Source organism: Centropristis striata, chromosome 11, assembly GCF_030273125.1.
Source record: "Centropristis striata isolate RG_2023a ecotype Rhode Island chromosome 11, C.striata_1.0, whole genome shotgun sequence".
NCBI lineage: Eukaryota > Metazoa > Chordata > Actinopteri > Perciformes > Serranidae > Centropristis > Centropristis striata.
In genome coordinates this window covers 5,591,554-5,618,243 of record NC_081527.1, presented here as the reverse complement: position 1 = coordinate 5,618,243, position 26,690 = coordinate 5,591,554, and the positions used below count along the sequence as shown (strand labels likewise).

The 26,690-nt window shown below is 37.5% G+C and overlaps 1 protein-coding gene across 1 annotated transcript in view; it reads right to left on the bottom strand.

Annotated features, from left to right (window-relative positions):
• Positions 1-26,002, bottom strand: part of carmil3 (capping protein regulator and myosin 1 linker 3) — a 193,435-nt gene extending 167,433 nt beyond the window's left edge. The window contains exons 1-2 of the mRNA XM_059345443.1: positions 25,913-26,002; positions 14,784-14,878 (exon numbers count right to left, since the gene is read on the bottom strand). Coding sequence (XP_059201426.1) covers positions 14,784-14,878; positions 25,913-25,970 — 153 coding nt within the window. The 5' untranslated portion in view covers positions 25,971-26,002. The remainder of the gene's footprint in view (positions 1-14,783; positions 14,879-25,912) is intronic.
• Positions 26,003-26,690: the final 688 nt, after the last annotated feature.

The following is a 26,690-nucleotide window of genomic DNA, read 5'->3' as shown; positions in this document are numbered from 1 at the left end:
GACTCATGCTCCATGCAGCATAAAATAGATTGTGGTCACAGAATGATGGGAATATGCCAGTTATTGCTTGACTTCTTTTGTTAAAATGCCAACAGTTTGTTTTGCAGCAATCTAACAAAACCAGTTATATTTATTTTATCAAAGTAAGATTAGGTTCGGCTGTAACAAAGTTTTACGCCTACTACTATTTTAAAAATTAGGATTTTGTTTCACTGATTTCTTGTTTGACAATGTCATAATCAGTGGTGGAAAAAGTATTCAGATCCTTTACTTCAGAAAAAGTACTAATACCACACTATGAAATGACTCCACTACAAGTAAAAGTTCTGCATTCAAAACGGACTGAAATAAAAGTTTAAAACAGGGGTCTCAAATTACCTGGGGGCCGCTGGATTCAGTATCAAAAAGACCAAAAAAAGACAGAAAATAAACAAAAAAAGGCACAAAATGACAAAAAAAAAAAAAAAGACATAAATTACTTTAAAAAAGACACAAAATGACCCAAAAAGCCACAAAATTATTTAAAAAAAAGACACCAAATTACCAAAAAAAAATACATCAAATTGGCAAAAAAAAAGTAATTAAAGGGACCTTCCACACACAAAACGGTAAAGTGCCATTCATATAAAACTCACATTACACTTTCATATCAAGGTGAGGGCCACAAAATATCGTCACGAGGGCCGTAATTGGCCCGCGGGCCGCGAGTTTGAGACCCATGACTTAAAAGCATCAGCATCAAAATGTACTTAAAGCATCACAAATAAAAGTACTTGTTATGCTGAATGATCCCCTTTTTAAACAACTTAATATACTGTTATGAGGTTTAATTTTTTTCAAATGTCTCATCCCTTTAAATGTATCATGTATTTTTATGTTAAATCTCGACCTGAAAAGTAACTAAAGCTGTCAGCTAAATGTAGTGGAGTAAAAAGTTCAATATTTGTAAAATGTAGTGAAGTAGAAGTATAAAGTTACATAAAATGGAAATACTCAAGTAAGACATGACATTTGAAGCTTCATTTGAAAAAGCTTTTAATGTACGGAACTGCTGCCATCCATACCAACTAATGCTGCATTAAGAACCCCAGGGTACTATCCCGAGACCCTGTTTCTTTTGTGTTTCTCTAATATAACCTAGGTCTGATAGATTTAAATGTAAGCGACTCTGTATTATATGCCTTCCACCATTGTGTTTCATCTGCAGACTAAGCAGGTATTTGGTTCTATAAGCTTTTCATTTTGTATTGAGAGCTGCACTTTACTTATTGTCTCACTTTTGTTCAATAAGCAGACATCTTTTTCAGGGGGTTTTGCACATTATGTCAGTGCATTTTACTCGTCTACAGCCATAGGCTTTGGGTTCTATAAAAGTCTTTATTTTTGTATTGAGTATTTCATACATTAACATAAGATTATGTCAAAGCATCTAGTTTGAATTCTTTGGCAAAATGCTCCCGATTTTTATGTAATTTCTAGAAAAGAGTCAGAACTGTTCCCTTGTTTTTGTTTTGTTAACAATAATGATATCTTAGCCTTTCTTAACCTAACGTGGACATAAACTACATGTTGTGAATCTCTTTTTAAAACACAAAAAAATGGGAAATTATGATTATCGGCCAAGAGAAGCAGGTAATTATCGGTTATCTGTATCGGCTGAGAAAAAATCCATTAAGCGGCTCCATAATGAGAACTGAGATGAGACAAGCAGTGAGTGTGGGAGAGGCCAAATGGATGAGGGAAGAGGAGGAGAGGGGACGGAGAGGAGGATCAGGACAATGAGAGCGAGGGAGCAAAGGAGAGAAAGAAAATGAAAAGGATAGAGAGATAAAACAGAGGCAGAGACACTTGAGTTGCCTCCGGGCCTTGGCCACACTTTCTCTCCTTCTCATGAAGGGAAGAGAGAAGGTCAGCAGCCACACTTCATATCCTCCCCGCCATAGGCTAGCAACATGTGTTATGATAATCAAAAGAAAGCACAGTCCTAATTACAGCACAGAGCGCTGCTCTGTCAGATGGTAAATCCCGGGCACTCGCAGAGAAAATGACTCCACGCTGAGTATCTCGCAGGGAAAAGCCATGAAAAGAGATCCGTGGATGATGCAGTGGTAACGTTTGCTATTACGCACAAGTGAAAGTGTTGTTTAGAGACAGAAAGAACAGAAGAGTGCTGGTAGCACGGGGGCGCCTGTGCTTTACTGCTTTACTCGGCTTTCTTTCACAGTCCAACGCACAGCTGGAGTCTTTGCACCAGAGCGTCTTCGGAGCTGAAAGCAAGGCCCAGTTTCACCGTTTAAGATGTACGAGCCTGATTATGCAATTCAGCGAACGTCATGCTTTGAACTTTGTTTTCCCCAACACATTATTTTCCAGCTTAAAAACAAGTAGTTCAAAAGTGGGCTTAACTAGGCTCGATTTTAGCCGCAGTGATTCACTCCAATGTGATCCAATGTGGTTAGAATCTCTAGACTTTAACTTTGACAGTCCAGAAATCTGTCAGGCTTCATTTTTTAGTCTCAAAAAAAGTTATTCTGAGGAATCAGTAATTGAATGGCACAAGGCAGTGAGCTCACTGAGAAGGTTAATTATAACACTTCATAAATTGATTAAGATGATACTGTAAGTAGGGATGTGTGGTTAACTGTAAAGAAGGAGTAGATGTAACCACAGTGACATCACATCATTGGTTTGTGAATGGCCAGTTTGGTCTACAGCAGGGGTCTCAAACTCTAATTACCCGGGGGTCGCTGGAGGAAGTATCAAAATGACCAAAAAAAGACACAAAATGACTAAAAAAAGACACAAAAATGACAGAAAAAAAATAAATTACTTAAAAAGACACAAAGTGACCAAAAAAGACAAAATTACAACAAAAAGACATAAAAAAAACAGAAAAAAAACTAAATGACTTAAAAAAAAGACACAAAATGACTAAAAAACAGACACAAAATGACCAAAACCAAGACACAAAATGACTGAAAAACGCTAAATTACTTAAAGACACAAAATGACACAAAAAATACACAAATTTACTTAAAAAAGGACACAAAGTGACCAAAAAAAGGACACAAAATTACTATTAAAAAAGATACAAAATGAAAGAAAAAAAGACACAAAATTACAACAAAAAAGACACAAAATTACAACAACAAAAAAGACACAAAATGACCAAAACAAAGACACAAAATGACTGAAAAACACTAAATTACTTTTTTTTTAAAAGACACAAAATGACCATAAAAGACCCACAAAATTACAAAAAAAAAAGACAGACAATTATTAGAAAAAGACTTGCGCACACACAGCTCCACACACAACACGGTAAAGTGCCATTCATATAAAACTCACATTAAACTTTCATATCAAGGTGGGGGCCACAAAATATCACCACGAGGGCCGCAATTGGCCCGCGGGCCGCGAGTTTGAGACCCGTGGTCTAGAGTTTGGCATTTTGGCTGGTATCATCCTGTTCTTTTTTTTATGCCTGAGGTGACCATATTTGGACATGTGGGTGGGGCTTAGTGGTAGTGGAGGGTGGAGCTAACTGAGAACCCAAGGATACAACATTATGGTTGCAACTTGTCTATTAAAAGGTATAGGCCCTAAAGCATACTTTGTCTATTTTACTCTTAATGGGACCATAATTAACTTAATTAACACCAAACTGTATTAAAGAAAACTTGTAACTACTGATTAAGACTATAAGCTGATTGGGAAAACGTACTGTATTACTGATGTAATAAATCATGTAAGAAGTAGGGTCATTTTCTCATAGATTTCTATACAATCAGACTTCTTTCTGCAACCAGGGGAGTCGCCCCCTGCTGGCCATTAGAAAGAATGCAGGGTTAGGCACTTATGCATTTGTGGAGGCTTCATCTACTTCTTTTATATACTTTAATAGTACTTTAATGCTACTTTTATTGTCTATGGCAGGTATAGAAGTTTTACTTTAATCTGCAGTGAAACATGCTAATTTGAAGAATACCGTCAACAGTTTCAATTACTGTGAGTATCAGTGATTTCAGTGGCAATCCAAAATGTGCCCAGAGTTCAGTTCTGTTATCCTCTGTGTGCTTTTGGAAACATTTTGTCTAATAAAATGGATTTTTAGCAATTACTGTAGCACTCAGCAGCTACCTTCCTTTCTTCAGACACATGTGTCTAATAATAAACTGTGACTGTGAAAAGAAATTCCTGCACACGGTCGGATCACTTGAACGCACTTTGTCTATGTTGTTTCAGTTCTTGGACCTTCATCAGGCAAAATAAACACAAATTTGATTTATTTTAGTTTTTTCTACAACTCCTGAAAGACATCAGACCATGAATGAAAATCTGAAAAGACCTCAAACAAAAACCAGACAGGTTATGTTTTGGTGACGTTTGTCTGTTGATTTGTCAGCAGGATTACAGGGCAGAAACACAAAACCAATTCTCACTCACGGATGTGAGAGCACTGCAAAAAGGTGAGTCTAAAAACAAGATAAAAACACTCAATCTGAGGGAAATGATCTTACTGCATGGACAGAAAATTTCACTTGACAAGATGTATTGAATTAAGATTGTTAAATGTAGAAATAAGCATGTTGAACACTTAAAATAAATTAACTCTTCACGCTTTATCGGGCGAAGAACCGTATTTGGTAACAAAGTGACACCATGACATCTGACCAATCAGTATGATAATGATATAATAATATTAACTTTATTGACCTGGACCTCCAATGCAAAAATGAAAAATTTAGAAAAAAATTCAGCAAGAAACAGTCGTACAAACAGAGTTATTCTTTAGTGACTTGTACAAGGAGAACTTGACTATGATGGCATATTAGGGCCAAGTATGAATAAAAATACAAACCCAGGGGGTAATATTTTGAGAAAGAAGTTGTAAAATTACTAGATTAAAGTGGCAAATCTACAAGAAAAAAATTGCAGATTTAAGAGATTTAAAGTGGCAAATCTGTGTGAAAAAAGTCAAAGATTTACGAGAAAAAAGTGGGAAAAAAAGTAACTTTTTTTCTTGCAGATTCACCACTTTAAATCTCAGAAATCTGCGCATTCTCGTAAACTTTTTTCTCAAAATATTACTCCCCTCCCCCGGGTCCATATGTTATTTTACACATTCTGGCTGTATGTAATATCCTCCAATATTCTCTAGGGTTGAAATTTGGATAATTTAAGTATTTCAATGAGTGCCTTATTAAGGGTTAAAACAAGATGAATTATCTAACACTTCTAAATCTAAGTTATTTCAAACAAATAATTTGCAGTGAGGCGATTTTACAAGATTTTGTTTTATGATTTCCCATATTGGAGACTCATCACTAAACCATCTTTGCCTGTTTGATAATAAAACTCTATAACTCTCCAAGCCCCAGCCAAATAACCAGACATTATCTTGGTTATTTTTAAAAACCCTTCCTTCTTTTTACTTCAAACTTCTAAAGCTTCCAGGCCCACAGTAGACATTTCACAGCGGTTTATATTGGCCGAGCAGCAAAACTTATGATGAATAAATTAACTGGATCGTGAAATCATTGCAGGTTGTTTAATGCCAGTGGTCTAATATGAGAATCCTGACTTCATAGACTTGGATTTACCACCAGTGAATTACCTTGGGGTTTTTCATAAATCAGTTGAGAGAAGTCAGTGATGTGGTTTACACTGGACAGAGCTCTGAGGAACAGAAGCAATTAAACAATTCCAAAGAGCGATAAAATTCAATAATTAAAAAGATGCACAGCGGGAAGATTGAAAACACTAATTCATGTAGATGAGGTTAAAGAAAAACCCAAAGGAGCAGAAGAGACATAGAAGCTTTAAAAAAAACAATAAAGGCAGAAGGGAAAAAATGAAACAAAATTACAATAACGAGCAAAGACAACTCAGTTAGAGAAAATGAGAAAGAAAGATGTTGATGATGCTGATTAAATACAAACATCTTGGAAGCAATGATCTTCACACTACTTTAATTTACTTTTATCTATTTAGTCCCAAAACCATCAGTTAGCCAGTAAACACTCTAAGAAGTGATTCAAGTAGGAATATAAAAGCTATGCATAGTAAATAATAAACTCATCTTAAAACCTATTTTTATTCCTTGGCTTTCAACCACGCATTAGACTCTGCTCTTGTTTTAGTGTTTTTATGGTTTGTTTTTATTTATTGTTTTTTAACTTGTTTTTTAAAAAGCAATGAAACTATTTATTAAAGTGTTAATTTCCTGATTTATATATTTAATTGTTCTTGTTTGCTTGTTTATGTACAGCACTTTGTTGCGGCTGTTGTTGTTTTTAAAGTGCTTTACAAATAAGAAATAAAATGATATATATAATATATAACAGAGATATAATATCAGAAATAATAGAGAAATAATAGAGAAATAAAAATGCTGAATATCATCATGAGGAGTATTTGAGTTGACTACATCAAAATTCATTAGTAGAATTCCAACAGGAATCTTTGTGTAAAAAATCCACATATAAATTAAGCTTACTTCTTCAAAATAAATGAATATTTGACTTAGAGATTACATGGTTTAAATATTTGTAATAATAAGTGTACAATAAGTGTAAAATCAGTCAGTACAACACATTTTTTAAGTAAATCATAAGCAAATTTGCAGTTATATCCAACAAATGTTTTCAAATATATTTTCTCAGTTTGTTTAGTGATTTCTACTCAGTTTTCTAAATAATATGGTTAACATAATATTTCAGTTACATTTACTCAATTTATGTGGTAACTGAGCCAAGTCAATTCATTCAGACCTACTGGAAAATATTACCTAAATTTACTCATAACTCATGTTTCAACCTGGTCTCACAGGAATCCGTGAAATAGCCACGGATTTGCTTGACTCAAAATCCGTGGAATAGCCACGGAATCACTCAAATTTCCGTGAAACTGACACGGATTTCGCTACAATGCAAGTTAATGACAGTCATATCCCGTGGCTATTCCAACAATACAAAGTGATTATGTACATTCACTGAGTGAATATTTAGAAAATAAAACATATATTTCTCGCTAGAAATGTGATCAAAATCCATTTTTATGCAGAAACTAAGTCAAAATATTGATTTTTTTCACTAAAAATGAGAGAACTGTCCGCCATGTTTTTTGTTCTGACCGCCGGGACCTTGAAAGTCACGTGACTTGGAACAAACCAATAAGAAAAAATATCCATGGAATAGCCACGGGATATGACTGTCGTTAACTTGCACTGTAGCGAAATCCGTGTCAGTTTCACGGAAATTTGAGTGATTCCGTGGCTATTCCACGGATTTTGAGTTAAGCAAATCCGTGGCTATTTCACGGATTCCTGTGAGACCAGGTTCCATGTTTTGTTTTGTTTTAAGTGTAAAATGTTGCACTGATTGCATGCATGCATCCACACTAGCAATGGTAATAACTGCCAAATGTTAAGAAATGGAAGTAAAATTTATTTTATTCATAGTATTTACCACACTAACATAAATTAATCTCTGTGGAGCTTACACTCTCATTTCTTCAGACTGAAAATTCAGATAAAGAACTCCATAAAAACTCAACATGGGAGGGATCCCTCCTCTTCTGTGCAATGTACAGAGCAGATAAAGTAGCAGTTGTGGGATTATAATACTGTGAAAGAGAATAAGAATGTTCAGAAAATAACACTTAAACGTAACAGAAAGTATAATAATAGTCATAGAAAATGAGCTGTTCAGCTCTACCACTTGTTTTGAGTATGTTCCCAGGGTGCACTGCAGTTTTAACAACCAGACCTTCCTGCTCGGAAATTACAGGCGGAACAATCGGAACAACCACTCAGCATGTGGTAGAATTAATTTTACACACAGTTTCAATACAGAGGGAACAGTATGGTTTAAATTAATACCCTCCAAACGCCTGATGACTTTGTAGTAATTTTTAAAATATGGTACTGTATTGCTTAATTGTTTTATTTACAAAAATGGATTATTATAGAATACAGTGGCTTATGATCATAAAGTGTCCAGTATAAAGTGTTCAGTGCCATTTTGTGGACTTTTTTTCAATGAAAATGTAATCACTAATCAGGTATATGGGTCAATGAAGTTGGTGTAGCCAGTAATTTTTTCCCCATAAAAATCTGATTATATACAGGAAAATAAATGTGAACTAAAATAAGAAAAAAATACAATCCACATTTACATTGCAACACTATGGTATATAACAAATTTTACATAATTTGTCAAAACTTTGGAAAAAAAATGGTGGTTTGTATAATATGTTCTGCTCAATATTGATGAAATGTGTAAATGTAGAAATACTCAGAAAAAAATGAATTTGATGTTTTTTAGAAGTAATTATATGTATAAGTCCACTTAACTACACTGTAGGTGGATGAAATATTTAATATTTATAATTTTTTTGTGGTTACACCATTTGACATCTTGCCAACCCTTATTTGTCACTCACCCATATATTGTGTGATACTGAAAATACTGGTACAATAATTGAGCAAAGCCACATTTATTCATCCTGTCCTAAAGGTGTAACCAAGAGAAGTGTATAGGAAATACTTAAAAACAGAAAGCATAAAAAAGTTATTTGCATTAGCAAATGTTTTGTTTACTGTATCCATAAATTGCTCATATGTAACATATATATATATATATATATATATATACCTTTTTTATATCATCCTAACTAGTTGGTGGGTTTGAGAAGTTTGACAGAAAAATAGCCATAATTACACTATTTATCACAGTAATACTTGTGGGCACTTGGAAAATGCAGTATATGTAGATTCCATTTCTTTTTTTGTTAAATAAATCACCAAAGAATTTCAACTTGTGTTTTTCTTTCCATGATTTATAGCATGATATCTGCGTTATACTGAAGATAGAAAATATATTCATGAGTTCCTCTGCTACTAGCCACGATTGTGTTGTTTCCATAAAGGTGCAAGACTAATTTACTGAAATATTGACATGGCCACAGTGGGTTAATGGAGGGGAAAAATCATGCAGATTAAAAGTTGGCTTTTACAGTAAATAGACATTTTTACCGTATGGTTTTTAAAAAAGAAATCTTATTTTGCTGAGTGCCAAAAGGAAATAAGAAATGCAACAACAGAAAAACAATTGTGTTTTTCCAGGCTTAAGTAAATAAAGAGTTTCATGCATAAATGATTTTTCTGCAGAGTAAAGCAACTTTAAAAAGTGATTGCTGACCATAAATCATAACTGTATTACTTCCACCAACTTTCTAAAAAAAAAAAAAAAAACAGCCCTGTTGCAAACATCCCAAAACAGACCCAATGAGCACGCAACAGGAACCTTAAAAGTCTTTAAATGCTGCACCACTAACTCGCCCTCAGACCTCCTCCGTCCTAGCAGACCAGTAGAGTCTCATGAGCGGGACTTCTGAGTGGAAATGAGCGTCCGAAACGCTCGAGTGTGCTCGGGACTGTCAAACAGCGGCAATCTCAGCCAGTAATAGGCCCATTATTAGGTGGAACCACAGAGTCAACGGAGGATAAAACGGAGAGACCGATCGGGATAAATAAGTGGCGGAAGAGCCAAATCGGCAACTGGGGCATCACAACACATCAGAGATTTCCTTCCCCCTCTCTCTCTCTCTTTTCTCTCCTCCCTCGCTCCTTCTTCCATTCCCGTTCCTCTTGTGGGGAATGCCCTCCCCTCCCCTCCTCTCCCATCACATCCACCCACTCCTTCCTCCCTCCCTCCGTGTCTCTCTGCCTTTGAAGATGCTTTGTTTTCTGACTTGCCTCTAATCTTCAAATAGGGTGATCTAATAATGGCCGTAAGTGTGTGTATGCAGGCAACTTTTGATGCGCCGAGCCATGTGTGTCTGCATAGATGCCTCCTGCACATGTCAAACTGTATGCATGAGTGTGTGTGTGTGTGTGTGTGCCCCAAGATGGAAACATGAATGTTAATGCTCCCCAACGCACTGCCCTGGGTGCTGTTTGGATGGCATGCTGAGCCCTCCTTGTGTCTGTCTGAGACGGGTGGAGGAGACCCTAATGTGTGTGTTTCTGTGAGTGACTGTGTGTGTGTGTGTGTGTGTGTGTGTGTGTGTGTGTGTGTGTGTGTGTGTGTGTGTGTGTGTGTGTGTGTGTGTGTGTCGCAGCTTGATGGCTGGTACAGTCAACACACACAGACAGCTGGATAGCAGCAGTCTCCGGAGGGAAAAGGGGGCGAAAAGACAGAACAAGCTGTAGAACAAAGACTTGTATACAGTCAATATAAACTTGATGAAGTGCATTGAAGGCCCAGTCCATCTGCGTTCTTTTGCAGGATTTTGAGATGGAAACGCCCACTCAGCTTTAGCAAATAGCAGTGACATATATTACCACAACAAGCTGGGATTGCTAGGACGAGGTATATGAACAGTAGCTGTGCGAAGTTTGGAAATCACGGCAGAGAATATACGGCTGGTTCAGATCCAAAAGTCACAGAGTAACACAAAAACACAAACTGAACCAGGCAGCGGTAATGTTAGACCAGCAACTTCTGCTTATTAATACTGAATATCAGATTGGTGCATCCCTTTATACTAATATAGTTATAAGTATGTCCTTTCAAAGAGAAATCAGCTTTAAGTGTGTGCGTGTGTGGAGGAGCTGCCTGAGCCCCGCCCATGGTGAAACTCAAACTGTAAATGACAGCAAAACGCGCCTCAACGTGGTTTTTTCATTTTATTCTGTTTCAGAGTTATGAAAAACTCCTTAGGTCTCATTATGGTCAGGAAAACCCTGCTGTTTATTCTAGCATCATGTGTTGGTGACAATCATATGTTCACATAAACATGCATGTTAACATAAAATGCGAAAGCAACACAAAAACATTTTTGCTTAGCTTGATATGTCCATATTGTAATTATTATTATCATGACAGGCCTATCAGGAATACACACTGGCTCTGGATAAGGATAGATGTAGTAATATCATCGGCCAGAAACCTACATAAGTTCACATGGGCAAAACTTTTTTGAAGGGCTTTGGAAAATAACATTTTGACACTAAAACTTATTTCATATTTCTACCAAAATATGAATGTTTGCATTGTAATGCATACGCCGTTTAACCCTCTGGGGTCTGAGTCGATGTTAGCCGTTTTTGGCCGTACTTGAATACCTTTTTTTGTGAATACTTTATCAACATATTGAGCCCAAAAATCATGAAATCCGAGTTTAAAAATGATACTATTTACTACAATAAAAACCACAAATATGCTCAATGAACTGTTTTGGAACTTGAAAATGTAAACATAGGATACAAATGTGAACATATAAAAAGGTAAAAATTTAAATATAATAAAACTATATACAAAAAAGTCCCATAAAAACATGTATATTTATAGGCTTTTTTTCCTTGTTAGCTGCAACTCTTCAAAGCAAACTATGTGTGAAATTACAGAGAGCTCCACCAACACTCAAATATTTCTGTACTATCAAATTAAAACCATCATATCTTTGGTTTTACATGAGCCAGTCAGGTTTTTTTGTTAAACGTCACATGATCTGATCAGGACGCCACCATCATAGACCCCAGAGGGTTAAAAACTTCTGTCCGCAAACCAAACAAGCCAGAGGAACCGAGATGAAAGCCGTGATCCTGTTCTGATTTGACCTGCTATATTCAGCCGTGGAGGGAGGAATCAACATGAAAGGGAGGATGAAGGTAAAGAAGAAGGTGTCGCCTAAGCCTTCAGGCTTAAAAAAAAAAAATGATTCTCCAAGTTTCATCTCCATATTAGAAAGCAATCCTAAACTAGAACACGTAAATTTCACGCGAGATTCACTTATATTCCAAATATGGTGAGTTTTGGAATATGATAAAGCCCCCAAAAAGGCATTTTATTTACCTGAAAAATAATAATAATAACAATAATAAATCCTTCAATTACAATAGGGTCCTCTCACTGTTAGTGCTCGGTCCCTAAATATCCCAATTTCTCTTTCATGTATGACATTTTCAAGCATGAGTGAGTATTTGTGCACAATACCCCGAGAGTGAAACAAACATCTATTTACAAACTCCCTCATCTGCTCATCCTTCATATCCAAACATGTGTATCCATTAGAGTGAAAAGATTGCCTTTTAGAGGGGGAGACCTTGACAACGAGCTAGAATAAATGCTCATATCCATCTCCCCCCCCCCCTCCTCCCTTCCCTTGAAAGAATTTGGAGCGGTGGCGGTGGCAGCAGCAGCAGCCAAGGCCCATTTGGATAGTAAAAAACTCTCGTAAGGCAGAGACCTAATTGAATTGCTTCTGATGGAAAGAGAAGCTCGATACCCTTTTACAGGTTTGAGTAAAGATGGAGGGAAGAGGGAAGGGCATAAAGGGGAGCGACGGAGGGAAAGTGAGAGGCGACTGGGGGGGAGGAGGGGGGAGGTGATGACGGGGAGGAGAATAATCGAGATAGACAGATAAGGAGGGAGGGAGAGCGGAAACAAAGGGAGATGACAAAAATAGAGGAGGGGTGGTGGTGGTGGTTATGATGGAGATAGACGGAGGCGTGGGGGGGGGGGGGGGCGAGACATAATAGAGACAAAAAACTCAAAGAAGTAGAGATTAATAGTTCTGATTGTCTTATCAGCTTGTCTTTTTTGTCGTCTCCAAGGGAGGAAATGAGTAACTGATCAGTCACTGATGTGGCTGACTAATTGACAATTTCGCAATAACAGAGGTGGCCTTGGCTGCCCACACACCCTCTGGCACACACACACACACACACACAGACACACACACAGAGCAACACGCACGCACACAGAGACACACACACAGACAGAGCAACACACACACACAGACACACACAGAGACACAAAGAGACACACACACAGACAGAGCAACACACACACCACGAGACACACACAGACAGAGCAACACACACACACACACAGTGAATTTTTGTTTTCAAATTCAGTTAGTTTTAAATAGTTAAATAGTTGTTAGAGTTGGTTTGCTAGTTTTAGTTTAGTTTTTATTAGTTTTAGTTTTTTGTAATGGGGTATTTGTTGGGTGGGAGATGAACAGAGGTCATAGTAAATTTTGCCTTTATTTCCTTTGTCTTATCCATCTTCATTATGTATGAAAAAAGGATATTTTCATTATAATTTTAGTTAGTTTTGTAACCACACAAATTACAGTATATACAGTAATACAGTTTTCAGTTAATTATCATTATCATGTAACCTTTAACCCTTAAAACAATGTCTGAAATCTCTCAAAAAAAGCCTTTAAAGAAGTGAGGACCGGCCGAAATGTCCTCACTTTGTTGGTTAAAAACATGTTCTGGTCCTCACAATGTGGGAAGTACAAGAACACAGACACACACACACACACACGCCTCTTCTTCAAATAAAAACACAACAATGAGTGATGCCCCTGTATGTACACCATGTCAGGCTTACACACACCAACCCAACTCTTGCCTGTGGCATTAAGGCCATGCTGCCACATCTAATAAAGTCTGAGGATGGACTCAGTAGGCCATGTCCACTTTGCTCTGCTTAGGCAGCATCTGTCTTAAGCCTGATTTTCAACGCGTCTGTTGTGTGTCTAAGGATGCGTAATCTGCCACTTCTTATGGCTCTTCCAATTTGTCCCAATTAACTCCCATTGATTTCCCATTTTATCTCTGAAGAGCCGTTCTGTTCCATATTCAACAGCTCACACAGTCTTATTTTGTATTTGAATAATATTTGTACTTTGCCTTAACCCAGCAGCCTGTTTTCTCTTTTAGTACCTACCAAGATCACACATGATTTTAATACCAGACAGGCCTTAAGCTGTCGTTTCAGACTACCTAGACCTAGGACAAAAAAAAGAACTGTATTGTACAGAGCTATTGTATACTGGAAAGGACTTCCGTACTGCTTCATTCTTCAGTGTAAGAAATCAGGAGTTAGTTAAATTCAGTTGACTGATATGTGTAAAGCTGCAGAGTGCCTTATTTTGTTTTTTTTTGTTTAAACTTGTACACAGACAGCTCTTAATGAACTGATCTCTAAATGTGTCTGTGTATATGTGTGAGTATATATGTGTAGGTGCTAGGGTTGTCAAAAGTATCGATACTCAAAAAAGTATCGATACTAAAACGTTTTATCCGGATACAATACTCATTTTCAAAAGCATCGATACGGCCAAAATATGATGAAGTCCCCAGAAGCTATGAAAACAAACAGAGCTGTGGCAGAGTACATATGTATAGATCAGGTTCCTATTTACACCGTGGAGAAACCTGGGTTCCAATAACTTATTAAGCAGCTAAACCCAAGTTATGCTCTTGCCTAATATTGTGCACAGCATGCAACCTCAAGATATTGTTCTAATTGTTATTGTATTTATTTATTTTTTTGCACTACCTCAGACCTGAAGCTTGTTATCATAGTTGCAGTTTCTTTTTGCACAACTGTTTTTTATTATAAATATTTAACCTGTGGTTCTGTTCATTTTAACATGTTACATTTTACTTGTTAATAAAAATATTTCTGTTAAATTTTGGGGTGTTGTTTTTATCCTTGTGGTATCGAAAATGGTATCGAGTATCGAATATTTTCCCGAGTATCGGTATCGAGTTGAAGATTTTAGTATCGTGACAACCCTAGGTATTTGTCTTGCTTTTTAGGGACCCCAGGAAGAATAGTTGGGGATCCAATAAACAATAAACAAACATACAGTAAAGAGGCTTTCACTCTGACAGTGAATATCTCTCTCAGGTGACCTGGAGGATGGCGAGGAGAAACGGGGGGCCGGGTGTGAGTGGTGTTGGCGTCTCTCACCAGAATCCTGTCCTCTGTTTTGCCGCTCCTGGTGTCCTGCTTGATGGCTCGCACAAACTTAATGGCCTGCTTGTCCAGCACCTTCCTGATGCTCTCTGGAGAGAAATAAAGGGGATAACAGGAGAGCCAATTACGTAATGTAAACACATAACAGAATGAAAAGCACCAGCTGCCCTGATATGCACTCAGAAACACTGTAAAAAGCTTTTATGGGGGGAAATTTATAAATTCAAATGTACAGCTGGGTGACAAATGAAAGGGAAAAAACATGAATAAATGAATGGAGAAACATTAAGGATGCACATTTTCCCTCCAGACAGCAATTCTTATATCTTAACTCAGGACCAGGGATCGCCTTCAGACCTGACTGCATGGATCCAATTAGGTCATTCCTCTGTGTGGAAGGTAACCTGAGGACACCTCTCTTCTTAAGTCTAACAGGAGGCTAAGAGTTACTATTCATGAAGTGACTCACTACAACAATATAGACGGAGCCAAACAAGAAACAACGCGCCTCCTGCTGCGACAATGCCGAGAATGAATAGGAACCGCAAACAAATATTGATAAATAAGACAACATTTTGCACAAAGGGTTGCTATGGTGCTCAGGATTCTGTAGACAGCTCAATGCAACTGTGTAAAAAGGGGAATCTGTGAAACGGCAGTGAATAAAAAGCAGATTTTAATATGGATCAAGTCGATACTCGCTCTGCTTAATAAGGTCAGTATCAGCGCTGATACAGAGCCAGAGTGTCTCTGCAGAAGGAATGCAGATGCTTCAGTACAGGACAGGAGGAGTCACTGAACTGATTGATGTGCATGGAAAAAAATGGTGTGAATGGTACAACACAACCTTCACAAATCACAAGATCACAGCTCAAACACCTGTGGGAGATTTTGGAATGACGCGTCAGAAAAACGATCTTCACCGTCATCATCAAATCTCCAAGAATGAAGGAGATTCGCTCAAGGTCAAGAATGAACCGGCAAGATATTTAATGTGCAAAATTACAGAATTACAACCAACATTAGTAATACTTGATGACAGGTTGAAATGTGATCGTCAGGTTAGCTAAATCTTTATTATCCACCACGGTGGAAATTTGCCTTTGGCTCACCATAAAGATACAGAATTTCATTAAAAACATACAGCAGTTGAGAATGTAGTTAAACATAGAATAAGAAAAGAAAAAGACAATTAAAAATACATCTATACATCTTTAATAGCGATATATCGCCTAGCCCTATAGCTTGGTTGTAAAAAACAGCTTTTACCAGTTAAGGATTTTATCTGCCACGCAGAGATCTGGAGACTGAATTAGATATAGACCGATATATCGGCTGATATTTGCGTTTTTTACTTGTATCGACGTATCTTTTTTTGTTTAAATTGAGACTTGTGTAACATTTGTTATCATTATGTCATTTTTATCATGTAACTGGAGGGAGAAAAGGCAATATCAGCTTCAAGAATCGGCCCAAAAAATCGGCACATATCAGGGATCGGTTAAGACTGATGTCAAAATAATCAGTATCAGCATTAAAAAACACGTATCGGTCGACCACTATATGATGTGTCAGAAAAACGCTCTCCACCGTCATCATCAAAGCTCCAAGAATGGAAGAGATTCACTCAAGGTCAAGAATGAACCGGCAAGATTTTGAATGTGCAAAATTACAGAATTACAACCAACATTCGGTCATCAGTAAAAAATCTTTTGGTAATACTTGATGACAGGTTGGAATTTGATCGTCAGGTTAGCTCGGTAGGGCTGGGCGATATGGACCAAAAGTCATATCCCGATACATTTAGATTTAATTTCGATATACGATATATATCCCAATATATTTAGATTTAATATCGATATACGATATATATCCCGATAATTGTTTTATTGCAAATGTTCAGTCAAAGCCAAATATGACATGTCACAAGTAGTTTTATTGAAACTGTTTAAGTGAACATAAATACTGGATACCAAACAGGAATACCTTTAATTAAAGCTCCATAAAGTGTACATTTAAATAAAAAAAAATCTTAAAAAAAACAGCCTATGAAATAAAATAGGCCAATCTCTTTCTGGAATAAATATATTTATATGAGAAAAGAATAACAAATATTACAAAATAACTAAGTATGACAAAACCCTAGTAAGGGCAGCATTTATATATAAAGAAAGACTTTTTTTTAACTATATTGATATATCCAATATGGTCTAATTCCATATCACATTTTAGAGCAGTTAAAAGTTAGTGCATCACTTATGTTGAGTTGAGGAGGCAAGCAGCGTTGTGGATAAAAGATTTTTTTAAAGGCTCCCTTAGCTAGTGGGACCCTTTAACGTCTTTCACGAGTTCACTAGTAGAGTTTCAGACAGGGCGGGGGGACAGGGACGTCCCTCCATCAGCTTTTCGGGGCGAAGTGAGTGACACCGTCCACTCCGTGAAGCTAAACCACCGACTCAGCAGCTCAGTGCTTGTAAGTCAAATTTCCCTCTGGAATTAATAAAGTGAGTCTTTCTGTCCATTCTACAGAAAGCAAAGAATGTGAAGGTGTTGGCTATTGGTCAGGGACAACGTAAAACAATGCAATTTGTCTTTGATTTTATGGGTTATTTGGGCTCAATTTTAAGTTAATGAATGGACAAAGTCAGTTCTCAGCAGCATGTGGACTGCTCCTCTTCATTCAATAAATGAGGTCAATAAGTTAATCTACCTGAGATTTTTCTCTTAAACTCTGCATTTGGAGAATTGTTACACCACTATCATTAATCTCTTGATTATCACCTAACTGTTGGATTTATAAAATTAAGAAGCTAGGACAAAATGATGTCTTCAGTTTTGATATAAATTCAGTTCACTATCATGTAAGGTAAATAAAACAACATCAAAATAGTTGCACATAATAATGTTTATAATTCTCAACTCAAACTTTATTTATAAAGCGCATTTAAAACAACGGGGGTTGACCAAAGTGCTGTACAGATATCGCAGTTGCAGGAAATAAGGTAAAAAACTAAAAAAAGTAAATTAAAAAAAGTAAAAAAAAATACATAAACACAATGCAATACAATAGAATAAAAAAGTAAAAAAGAAAAAAGAATAAAATAAATGAAAATGTGTATTTTTTTGCGGGATGTCCATTAAAACTTGATTAAAAGCCAGGGAGAAAAAGGGAGGACGTGCCAGGGCAGGTTATTCCAGAGCCAAAAAGGCACCGTTCCCCTTTTGGTTTTGAGTCTAGTTTTAGGTCCCCTTTTGGTTCTGAGTCTAGTTTTAGGTCCCCTTTTGGTTCTGAGTCTAGTTTTAGTGGTGGCCAGTAGCAGCTGAGTGGAGGATCTCAGTGTTCTGGATTTGAAGGTGCTTGGTCAAATACTGGGGGGCTAGGCCATTAAGAGCTTTAAAAACAAACAATAAACTTTTTAAATCTATTCTAAAAGCAACCGGGAGCTAGAGCAGCGAAGCTAGGACGGTGATATGTGGTCACGTTTGCTTGTGCCAGTAAAGAGACGGGCAGCTGCATTTTGAACCAGCTACAGGCTGCAAAAGTGAGTAATCCAGGCCAACATACAGTAAATTACAGTAATCCAATCTCATATTAATAAAAGCATGGATTACAGTCTCCAGATCTCTGCGCTGCAGGTACCCTTTTACTTTTGATAAAATCCTTAACTGGTCAAATTGTTTTTTTACAACAGATATAGGGCTGGGCGATATATCGATATCAAAGATATATACAGTTGAAACCAGAAGTTTACATACACTATATAGAAAGACACATATGCTTTTTTATCACTGTCTGACATGAAATCAGACAATCACTTTTCCTGTTTTAGGTCCGTTAGGATTACCAAAATTATTTCTATTTGCTAAATGCCAGAATAATGAGAGAAGGATTTTTTAAGACAATTTTTTATTACTTTATTCTAAGTCAGAAGTTTACATACACTAACATTATTATGCCTTGAAACAATTTGGGAAAGCCCAGATGATGCTGTCATGTCTTTGGAAGCTTCTGATAGGTTCATTGACAACATTAGAGTTAATTAGAGACACACCTGTGTCTGCTACATCCTTCTCTCATTATTCTGGCATTTAGCAAATAGAAATAATTTTGGTAATCCTAACGGACCTAAAACAGGAAAAGTGTCTGATTTCATGTCAGACAGTGAGAAAAAAAAGCATGTGTGTCTTTTTATATAGTGTATGTAAACTTCTGGTTTCAACTGTAGATATATTTTTAATTGTATTTTTCTTTTCTTATTCTATGTTTAACTGCATTCTCAACTGCTGTATGTTTTTAATGAAATTCTGCATCTTTACAGTGAGCCGAAGGCAAATTTCCACCATGTCTATAATAAAGATTTATTGTATTGTATTATATTGTACTAAGGTTGTTTGTATCCATGCAGCCATGTCTCTGAGGCACACAATGCTGCATTCACAAGAACACAATACTGAAGACAGAGCCGCAACATGACATCGTCCATGGATAAAAGTTTTATAAAGCCTTCCGGGGCAGAAGAAGACTACAAGTCTGACAATGAAAAAGATCTGGAGGTTTGAGTTGGAAAGATGGAAAATTACAAGCAGACTCCTCATCGACATTAGCCACGACACATTAACACAAAATGTTATCAAAACCCCTAACAAACAGTGGTTTAATTGCATTGTGGGTAATTTAGGCACCAGGTTTTGACAATGAAGAATGCACAATGTAAGCTGAGATCTCTGGAGCTGCTGCAACTACACTGTAAAAAAAAATTAAAATCTGTTAAATTTACGGTAAAATGCCAGCAGCTGTGGTTGCCAGAACTTCACGGTGAAAAATACATTTAGCGTATGTAAATGTATATATCAGCAAAAACTGTAATTTATACTGAATAATCTCTTTCCTTTTAGGATAATTGTGTCATTGTGCTATTTCTCCATTTATTTTACATGAAATGTTTATATTTTTACAGCAAAACTGTGTTTTCTACAGTTTATGACAGTAAAATTTAAAGTTTTATGCCATTATTTGAATTACAGTAATAAAAAGTGTCTACTATGGTGATTTTTAATACACAATCTTTTATTTTACGCCCTATTTCTGATGCAATTTGACAGTGTTTTACTGTGATTTTCTACAAACATTTTTTACAGTGTATTTTCATCCTTTTTTATTTTTTCTTACTGTTTATTGTGAGTCCAACAATGCTATATTAGTGGAGTAATCCTATAAACAACTTATGCAAAGGAAAAGCTGTTGTGGATTGTGGTGTCCAAACACCTTATTAGGACACTTTCTATTGGGTTTCTATTCATTTGTGGTCCGTCTCTACATTGTCGGGCTGTCTTCAACTGAAGAAATTTCTAGTCGACAAACTCTCATGCAATTTTGCTGACTAATAGATAAGTTCATAGAATCAACAGATCTGTAAAACTGTGAATCTCTACAAAAAAATATGCAATTATGCTTAAAAAAATGAGCGGAATGTTAGACAGCTGGACCCCAATTACACAAGCTTTCAACAAAATTAGCACAAATGTGAGGAACCATATCAGCGACACTGCCCTGCTTTTAAAATAAATTAATTTTAGTGGTGAAAGTAAATGAAGAGATAAAGTCGGAGTTCCAGCTGAGAAGATTGACTACAGTTAGCAACATTGTGTTTGCTGCGTGTAATACTTTTTGATGGGCCAGTTGTTGTATAACAACAGAGCTTCACAACTCTAAAATAAAATAAAATAAACAATTACTTTGTGTTTTTGTTTGTCATCCAAGAAAGATGCTTTACTTTATCAGTTCTTAAACTCCAAATGAAGAAGACTCGGATTTTGTGTCAGATATGGGTCACATCACTGGTTAAAACAGAAAATTTGTTTCAGAAATTATTAATGGTTAATCTGCTGATTATTTGTTGCCAAGAGTGCCAACTATCAGTTAAAAAGCTGCTAAAAAATCATCAAATCAAATCAAAGTATTAGGAGTTGATTTAGGAAACTTTTTGGACATGGTAGGGTTGTCAAAAGTATCGATACTCAAAAAAGTATCGATACTAAAACGTTGTATCCGGATACGATATTCGTTTTCAAAAGTATCGACATTAATTGACACAGTGTCAGTATACATAAGCATAGAGTTAATATGTTTACATAAATGTTGGTGACTGAAAAGTGTTATTTTCTCTCTTAAAGTTCCAGAATGAAGCAGAGAAAACCAAACAGCAACACACACCGCCGAAAATATTGCTCTAATTGTTATTGTTTATATATATTTATTTATTTATTGCACTACCTCAGACCTGAAGCTTGTTATCGTAGTTGCAGTTTCTTTTTGCACAACTGTTTTTTATTATAAATATTTAACCTGTGGTTCTGTTCATTTTTACATGTTGCATTTTTCTTATTTGTAAAATTTTGGGGTCTTTGTTTTTATCCTTGTGGTATTGAAAATGGTATCAAGTATCGAATATTTTCCTGAGTATCGGTATCGAGTTGAGAATTTTAGTATCTTGACAACCCTAGGACATGGTCCAACATGGTCTCACAGGAATCCGTGAAATAGCCACGGAATCACTCAAATTTCCGTGAAACTGACACGGATTTCGCTACAATGCAAGTTAATGACAGTCATATCTCGTGGCTGTTCCAACATACAAAGTGATTATGTACAGTCACTGAGTGAATATTCAGAAAATAAAACGTATATTTCTCGCTAGAAATGTGATCAAAATCGATTTTTATGCAGAAACTAAGTCAAAATATTGATTTTTTCACTAAAAATGAGAGAACTGTCCGCCATGTTTTTTGTTCTGACCGCAGGGACCTTGAGAGTCACGTGACTTGGAACAAACCAATAGGAAAAAATATCCATGGAACAGCCACGGGATATGACTGTCATTAACTTGCATTGTAGCGAAATCCGTGTCAGTTTCACGGATTCCTGTGAGACCAGGTTCCATGGTCATATGGGAATGAATCAGTGTCGTTTATTGGAGAGCTTTTGTTTGAAATCTTCCCTCGAAAAGAGTTCTGCAGTAAACTGTGAATCAGAAAATGTGCCCATATCTCAGTAGAATCAGCACGATGATGCTGTCAGTGTGATTTGTCTTTGATCGTCAGCTTAGGGACAGACTGGTGGATTATTCCTTTAAACACAGCTGCACAGGGGTGAACAGTCATGGAGAAAAGTAGACAGCTACAAAGACACAAACCTGAGGACAGGCACACACACACACAAAACCTCAAGCTGAAGAGGACTCATAACTGGGCTATTTATAGCCTCAAAGAAAGAAAGAAAGAAAGAAAGACAGAAAGAAGCAGCCCAGCTCATCTCAATGGAACCGACTACAAGATCCAGAGCTGCAATCTTGAGGGGCCTGTGCTTCACCACGCCACATGACCCTGCTGAAGCTCAGTGAACCGCGTCAGAGGCCTCCTGCATCTCCACCCAACATAATACAACCTGCTATTCACCACGAAGAAAGAAAAATATCCTTCAAAAAGAAATTAAAGATGTACTTTGTCAGTAGTTAATGTCAGGTGTGGGGTTTATTTTATTTTTTTCTGTTTATTTTGGTTGAAATGACGCTACTTTTTATAGAAGCCATGTTTGCCAGGATTACAATGAATGATACTGGTTAAAGCTTTATTTTTTTTTTTTTTGTTTTCTGATCAAATGCACTATGTGCTGCACTTTTGTAATGTATTTTGTGCTGCATTTTGTTACCGTATTTCCTCAAATAGTAGCCGGGGCTTCTATTAATAAAAAATCAGTTTGGGACCCGGCTAATAATAGGGCCAGGCTATTATTTGAAGGAGGCTTTTATTAAAAGAAGAAAATCAGAGCAGCTCTGACCGGCACTTTTTAGAGTGTTTTACACAGCGCATTGTAGCCAGTTACCCGGATGTCGGCCATATTGGAAGCACTGGGATGTAAACAAACGATGAACAGCACGCTGAATGTTCATTTGAAGCAGGATTTAAAATGTCTAAACTACTAAAAAGCCCAGAAGAACGTGCGTAAACGGCTCGACTTTACAGAGAATGACTAGGACAGCTGGAGAAACAACCATATTTACCTACAGTACTAACTCGGGTGGCCAAACTTCTAAATACAGGTGTTGTGTTGAAATCTGTTAACCGTCAAATGATGTTTCCTGAATGGTGTTCTCCGTAGCATCACCTCCAGGTTGGAGTTAGGATTAAAGTTTAAGGTTAGGCCTTGTAGAGAGAACTGTTTGAGGTTAAGGTAAACTTGGGCTCATGTTAACAACTTAAAGGAGGACTGGTTGGGGTCAGGGGTCAGGTTGGTGCAGGTTAAGGTAAGGGGGACACATATCGACGGGGGAACAGACTTTGACATAACACCGGTAAGACACCCGGCTTATAAAAGAGGCCGGCTTTTATTTACTAAAAACTGTTTTTACACCCGGTTACTAAATGAGGCCGGTCATTAATAGGGGCCCCGCTTTAAATTGAGGAAATACGGTATGTACTTTTGCTGCACTTTTCTAATGTATTTTGTAATGTATTTTTACTGTTAAAGTTGTTGTAGGACTGTTGGGTATTACTCGTTGGAATGTGGACCCAAGGAAGACTAGCCAACTGCCATGGCATAAGTTAATGGGGATCCTTTAATAAAACTAAAACAAACAGTGGCGGTTCTACACAGGGGCCTACAGGGGCCACTGCCCCTGTGAAGAAGCCCTTGGCCCCTGCTGTGGCCCCTGTGTTAAATTAATAATAAAGTGATGAAAAACAATGAACGACAGAACAATTCTTACATATTTTTTGTTCAAACAATACCTCATTGTAGACAAAAGGAACCCAGAATATGTACATTGTTTCATAATTTAATTGTTCAATAAAAGCTTGTGTATATATAAAATAAGATTATTATGATTGTCCTGCACTTCCAAAATATAAAAAAAGTAAATGTGCACAAAAATGAGAAAATGTCATTGTTGTACAAAAATAGTTGTTATTGTTGGTGAGTCTCATTGTTTCAATGTATTTGTATCTTCCAAATATACTTAAATCAGATGCTTAAATAAGCTAAAATAAAGGTTTTGAATGCTTAAATATCATCTTTGCTAGGGGTGTGCCATATCGTATCATTCACAATAATATCAGTATTTTTTTTTATGGTTAAAAAAATGCATATGATATTGGCAACATTCCTACTTCTTGATGTAGTGGCGTAAGGCTAACAATTAAAGTTGTTTTAATCACAAAAAGCTACTTACTCTGTCGCTAAACACATGCAGCTTTCAAAATAAGAGCACGGTGTGTTAACAGAATCCACCACAGAACTTACAAGAAGACAAAATAAGATGCCTTAAACAAAACATACAAGAACCTTTATTCTCCTTTACAAAATGTCATTAAAATATGCCCCCGAAACCCCTAAATGGTTATTTTTCTTATTTGCTCATACTCAAGAGTACATTTTTTTGTATTTGGCAACTGTTGAGATTTGCACTTCATACTACATTTTAGATTTTTATTTATTTATACAGACTAAAAAAAATCATATTTTCTATATCTTTTTAAGTATTTTGTAATATCGTGAAGATTAATCATTATCGTAAAAATTGCCTGAAATATCGTGACATTATTTCAGGGCCATATCGCCCACCCCTAATCTTTGCCATTTTTTAATGTGCCCCTCTGATTGAACACTGGCCCCTGCTTGGCCCCCACAGGAACGCTGGCCTAGAACAGCCACTGAAAACAAAACAAACCAACACAATGTCAACCTGTACCCTCACACTGCACACACGTACATATGCCTACAAGCTGTGTGATATTCACAGTCCACATTTCAAGGGGGGCCTCCAGTGCTAAATATGGGCCCAGCAGATGGAGATTCAGCGCGTCATGCTGTGTCACGATGCTCAATTGTGTCCCAATCTCCCAAAACTCTCTCACTAGTGCGTACTCAGACTTCTCACTTTCCACATCCTGCAACAACCATGAAGTTGGCTGTCACACTTGGGTGAGCAGGGGCAGATGCAAAGAGGACGAGGCAGGGATGGGATGAGGTGGTGGGGGGGGAAATCACAGGGGCAGATCGAAGGAAGGATCAGCCGCAGACAAACAGAGAGTTATTGACGTTAAGCTGGCTAAGACCCAATCGCTTAAACCTTTTAACACACTCTGCGGCACCCCCCCCCAAGGGCCTGCTGGCGTGACCTCGGCATCTGCTCCCAAAGGAGCGATGCGGGGTGAAGGGGAACAACGAGGATGTGGTCAGTTCCCTTTTCTTCCACTTCAGTTCTTCCTCGTAGCCTCGCTGCCTTTTTGACACTTTGATGAACACTCATCCCCCCATGGTGGACCCCACCACCTCCCCCCTCCCTCTCTTGTTGTCCACTGGCAGGTGTGTTAATGGCCTAAAGCCGCCTGGCTCTTATCACCAAGCCAGACAGACGGGGCTTGACCAGGTCGAGCTGGTAAACAGCAGGATTTAACTCGCCATGTCTGGATAATTAGCAGTGAGAGACACACCTTCTCTAACACCATATCATCCAAACACTTAATGTGTGTGTGTGTGTGTGTGTGTGTGTGTGTGTGTGTGTGTGTGTGTGTGTGTGTGTGTGTGTGTGTGTGTGTGCGCAGCATTGAGAGCCTGAGTGCAGCTGAACCCATGCTGCCTGCCTGTCTTGCTTGCTTGCTGCACGCAAAGCGCTCCCAGTCGCACAATAACTCCCACGCTCACACACGCAGAGAGAAAAAAGAAAAAGATGCAAACTCATAATGAATGCACATGAAAAGCACATGCACGGCAACACTTAAAAAATAACTCCCGGGAGCACCACAGGACCCCTGTGCGCGATAAATTCAGCGGCGGATCCTCACGCCAAATCAATGGGAAAGTGAACACTCCCGCTCCGAGATCGATCGGATTACAATCTTCTCCAGCTCCAACAGCCATTAACTCTGCTTTTGCCTCGGGAGGCATTTCCTGCGGTGATAACTCCTTTCAGAAATCAAACGCGAGAGATTTAAAGAGCAACGGAGTAAAGACAAACTAACCCCACGCGTCCTAAAAAGACGCCCTCAGCCTCCTCCTTCTCCTCGCCCCTTCACAATAAAAGGTTAAAACATAGTTCTGCAGGAAAAGTCGTGTTGGAGCTCACCTGTGATTTCTCTGCTGACGTTGGTGAAGCCCGCCGCTGTGGTTTCCTTTGAGGCCATGGTGCGCTCCTCCCGCCGGTCCAGCCCCTTCTCCTTCTCCTTCTTCCCTCTCAAATATCCCCTCCGCACTACTTCTTCTTCTGCTTCTTCTTCTTCTTTTTCGCCTCCTTGTCTTCCTCCTGCCTCCGCGCCTGCAGGTGCTCCGGGCGCAGCAGCAACAGTCCGGACAGCAGCGTGATGTGAAGCGATACTGTGGTGCGCACTGGCAAATACCCCAGGAGCGCCTCCGACTACAGCTGAGAGAGAGAGAGAGAGAGAGAGAGAGAGAGAGAGAGAGAGAGAGAGAGAGAGAGGGAGAGAGAGAGAGAATTGTATGGGGAGGGGGTAAGGGTTAGAGGTTGTGCCATTGTATTTTAATCATTTTGTAATTTTGTGTCTTTTTTGGTCATTTTTGTCTTTTTTTTTTTAGTAATTTTGTTTCTTTTTTTAGTAATTTTGTGTCTTTTTTGTAATTTTGTGTCTTTTTTTGGTCATTTTGTGTGTTTTTTTAAGTCGTTTAGATTTTTTTCTGTTATTTTGTGTCTTTTTTTAGTCATTTTGTGTCATTTTTTAGTCATTTTGTGTCATTTTTTTGTAATTTTGTGTCCTTTTTTAAGTAATTTTGTGTCTTTTTTGGTCATTTTGTGTCTTTTTTGGTCATTTTTGTCTTTCTTTTTATCATTCTGTGTCTTATTTTAGTAATTTTGTGTCTTTTTTTGGTCATTTTGTGTCTTTGTTTTA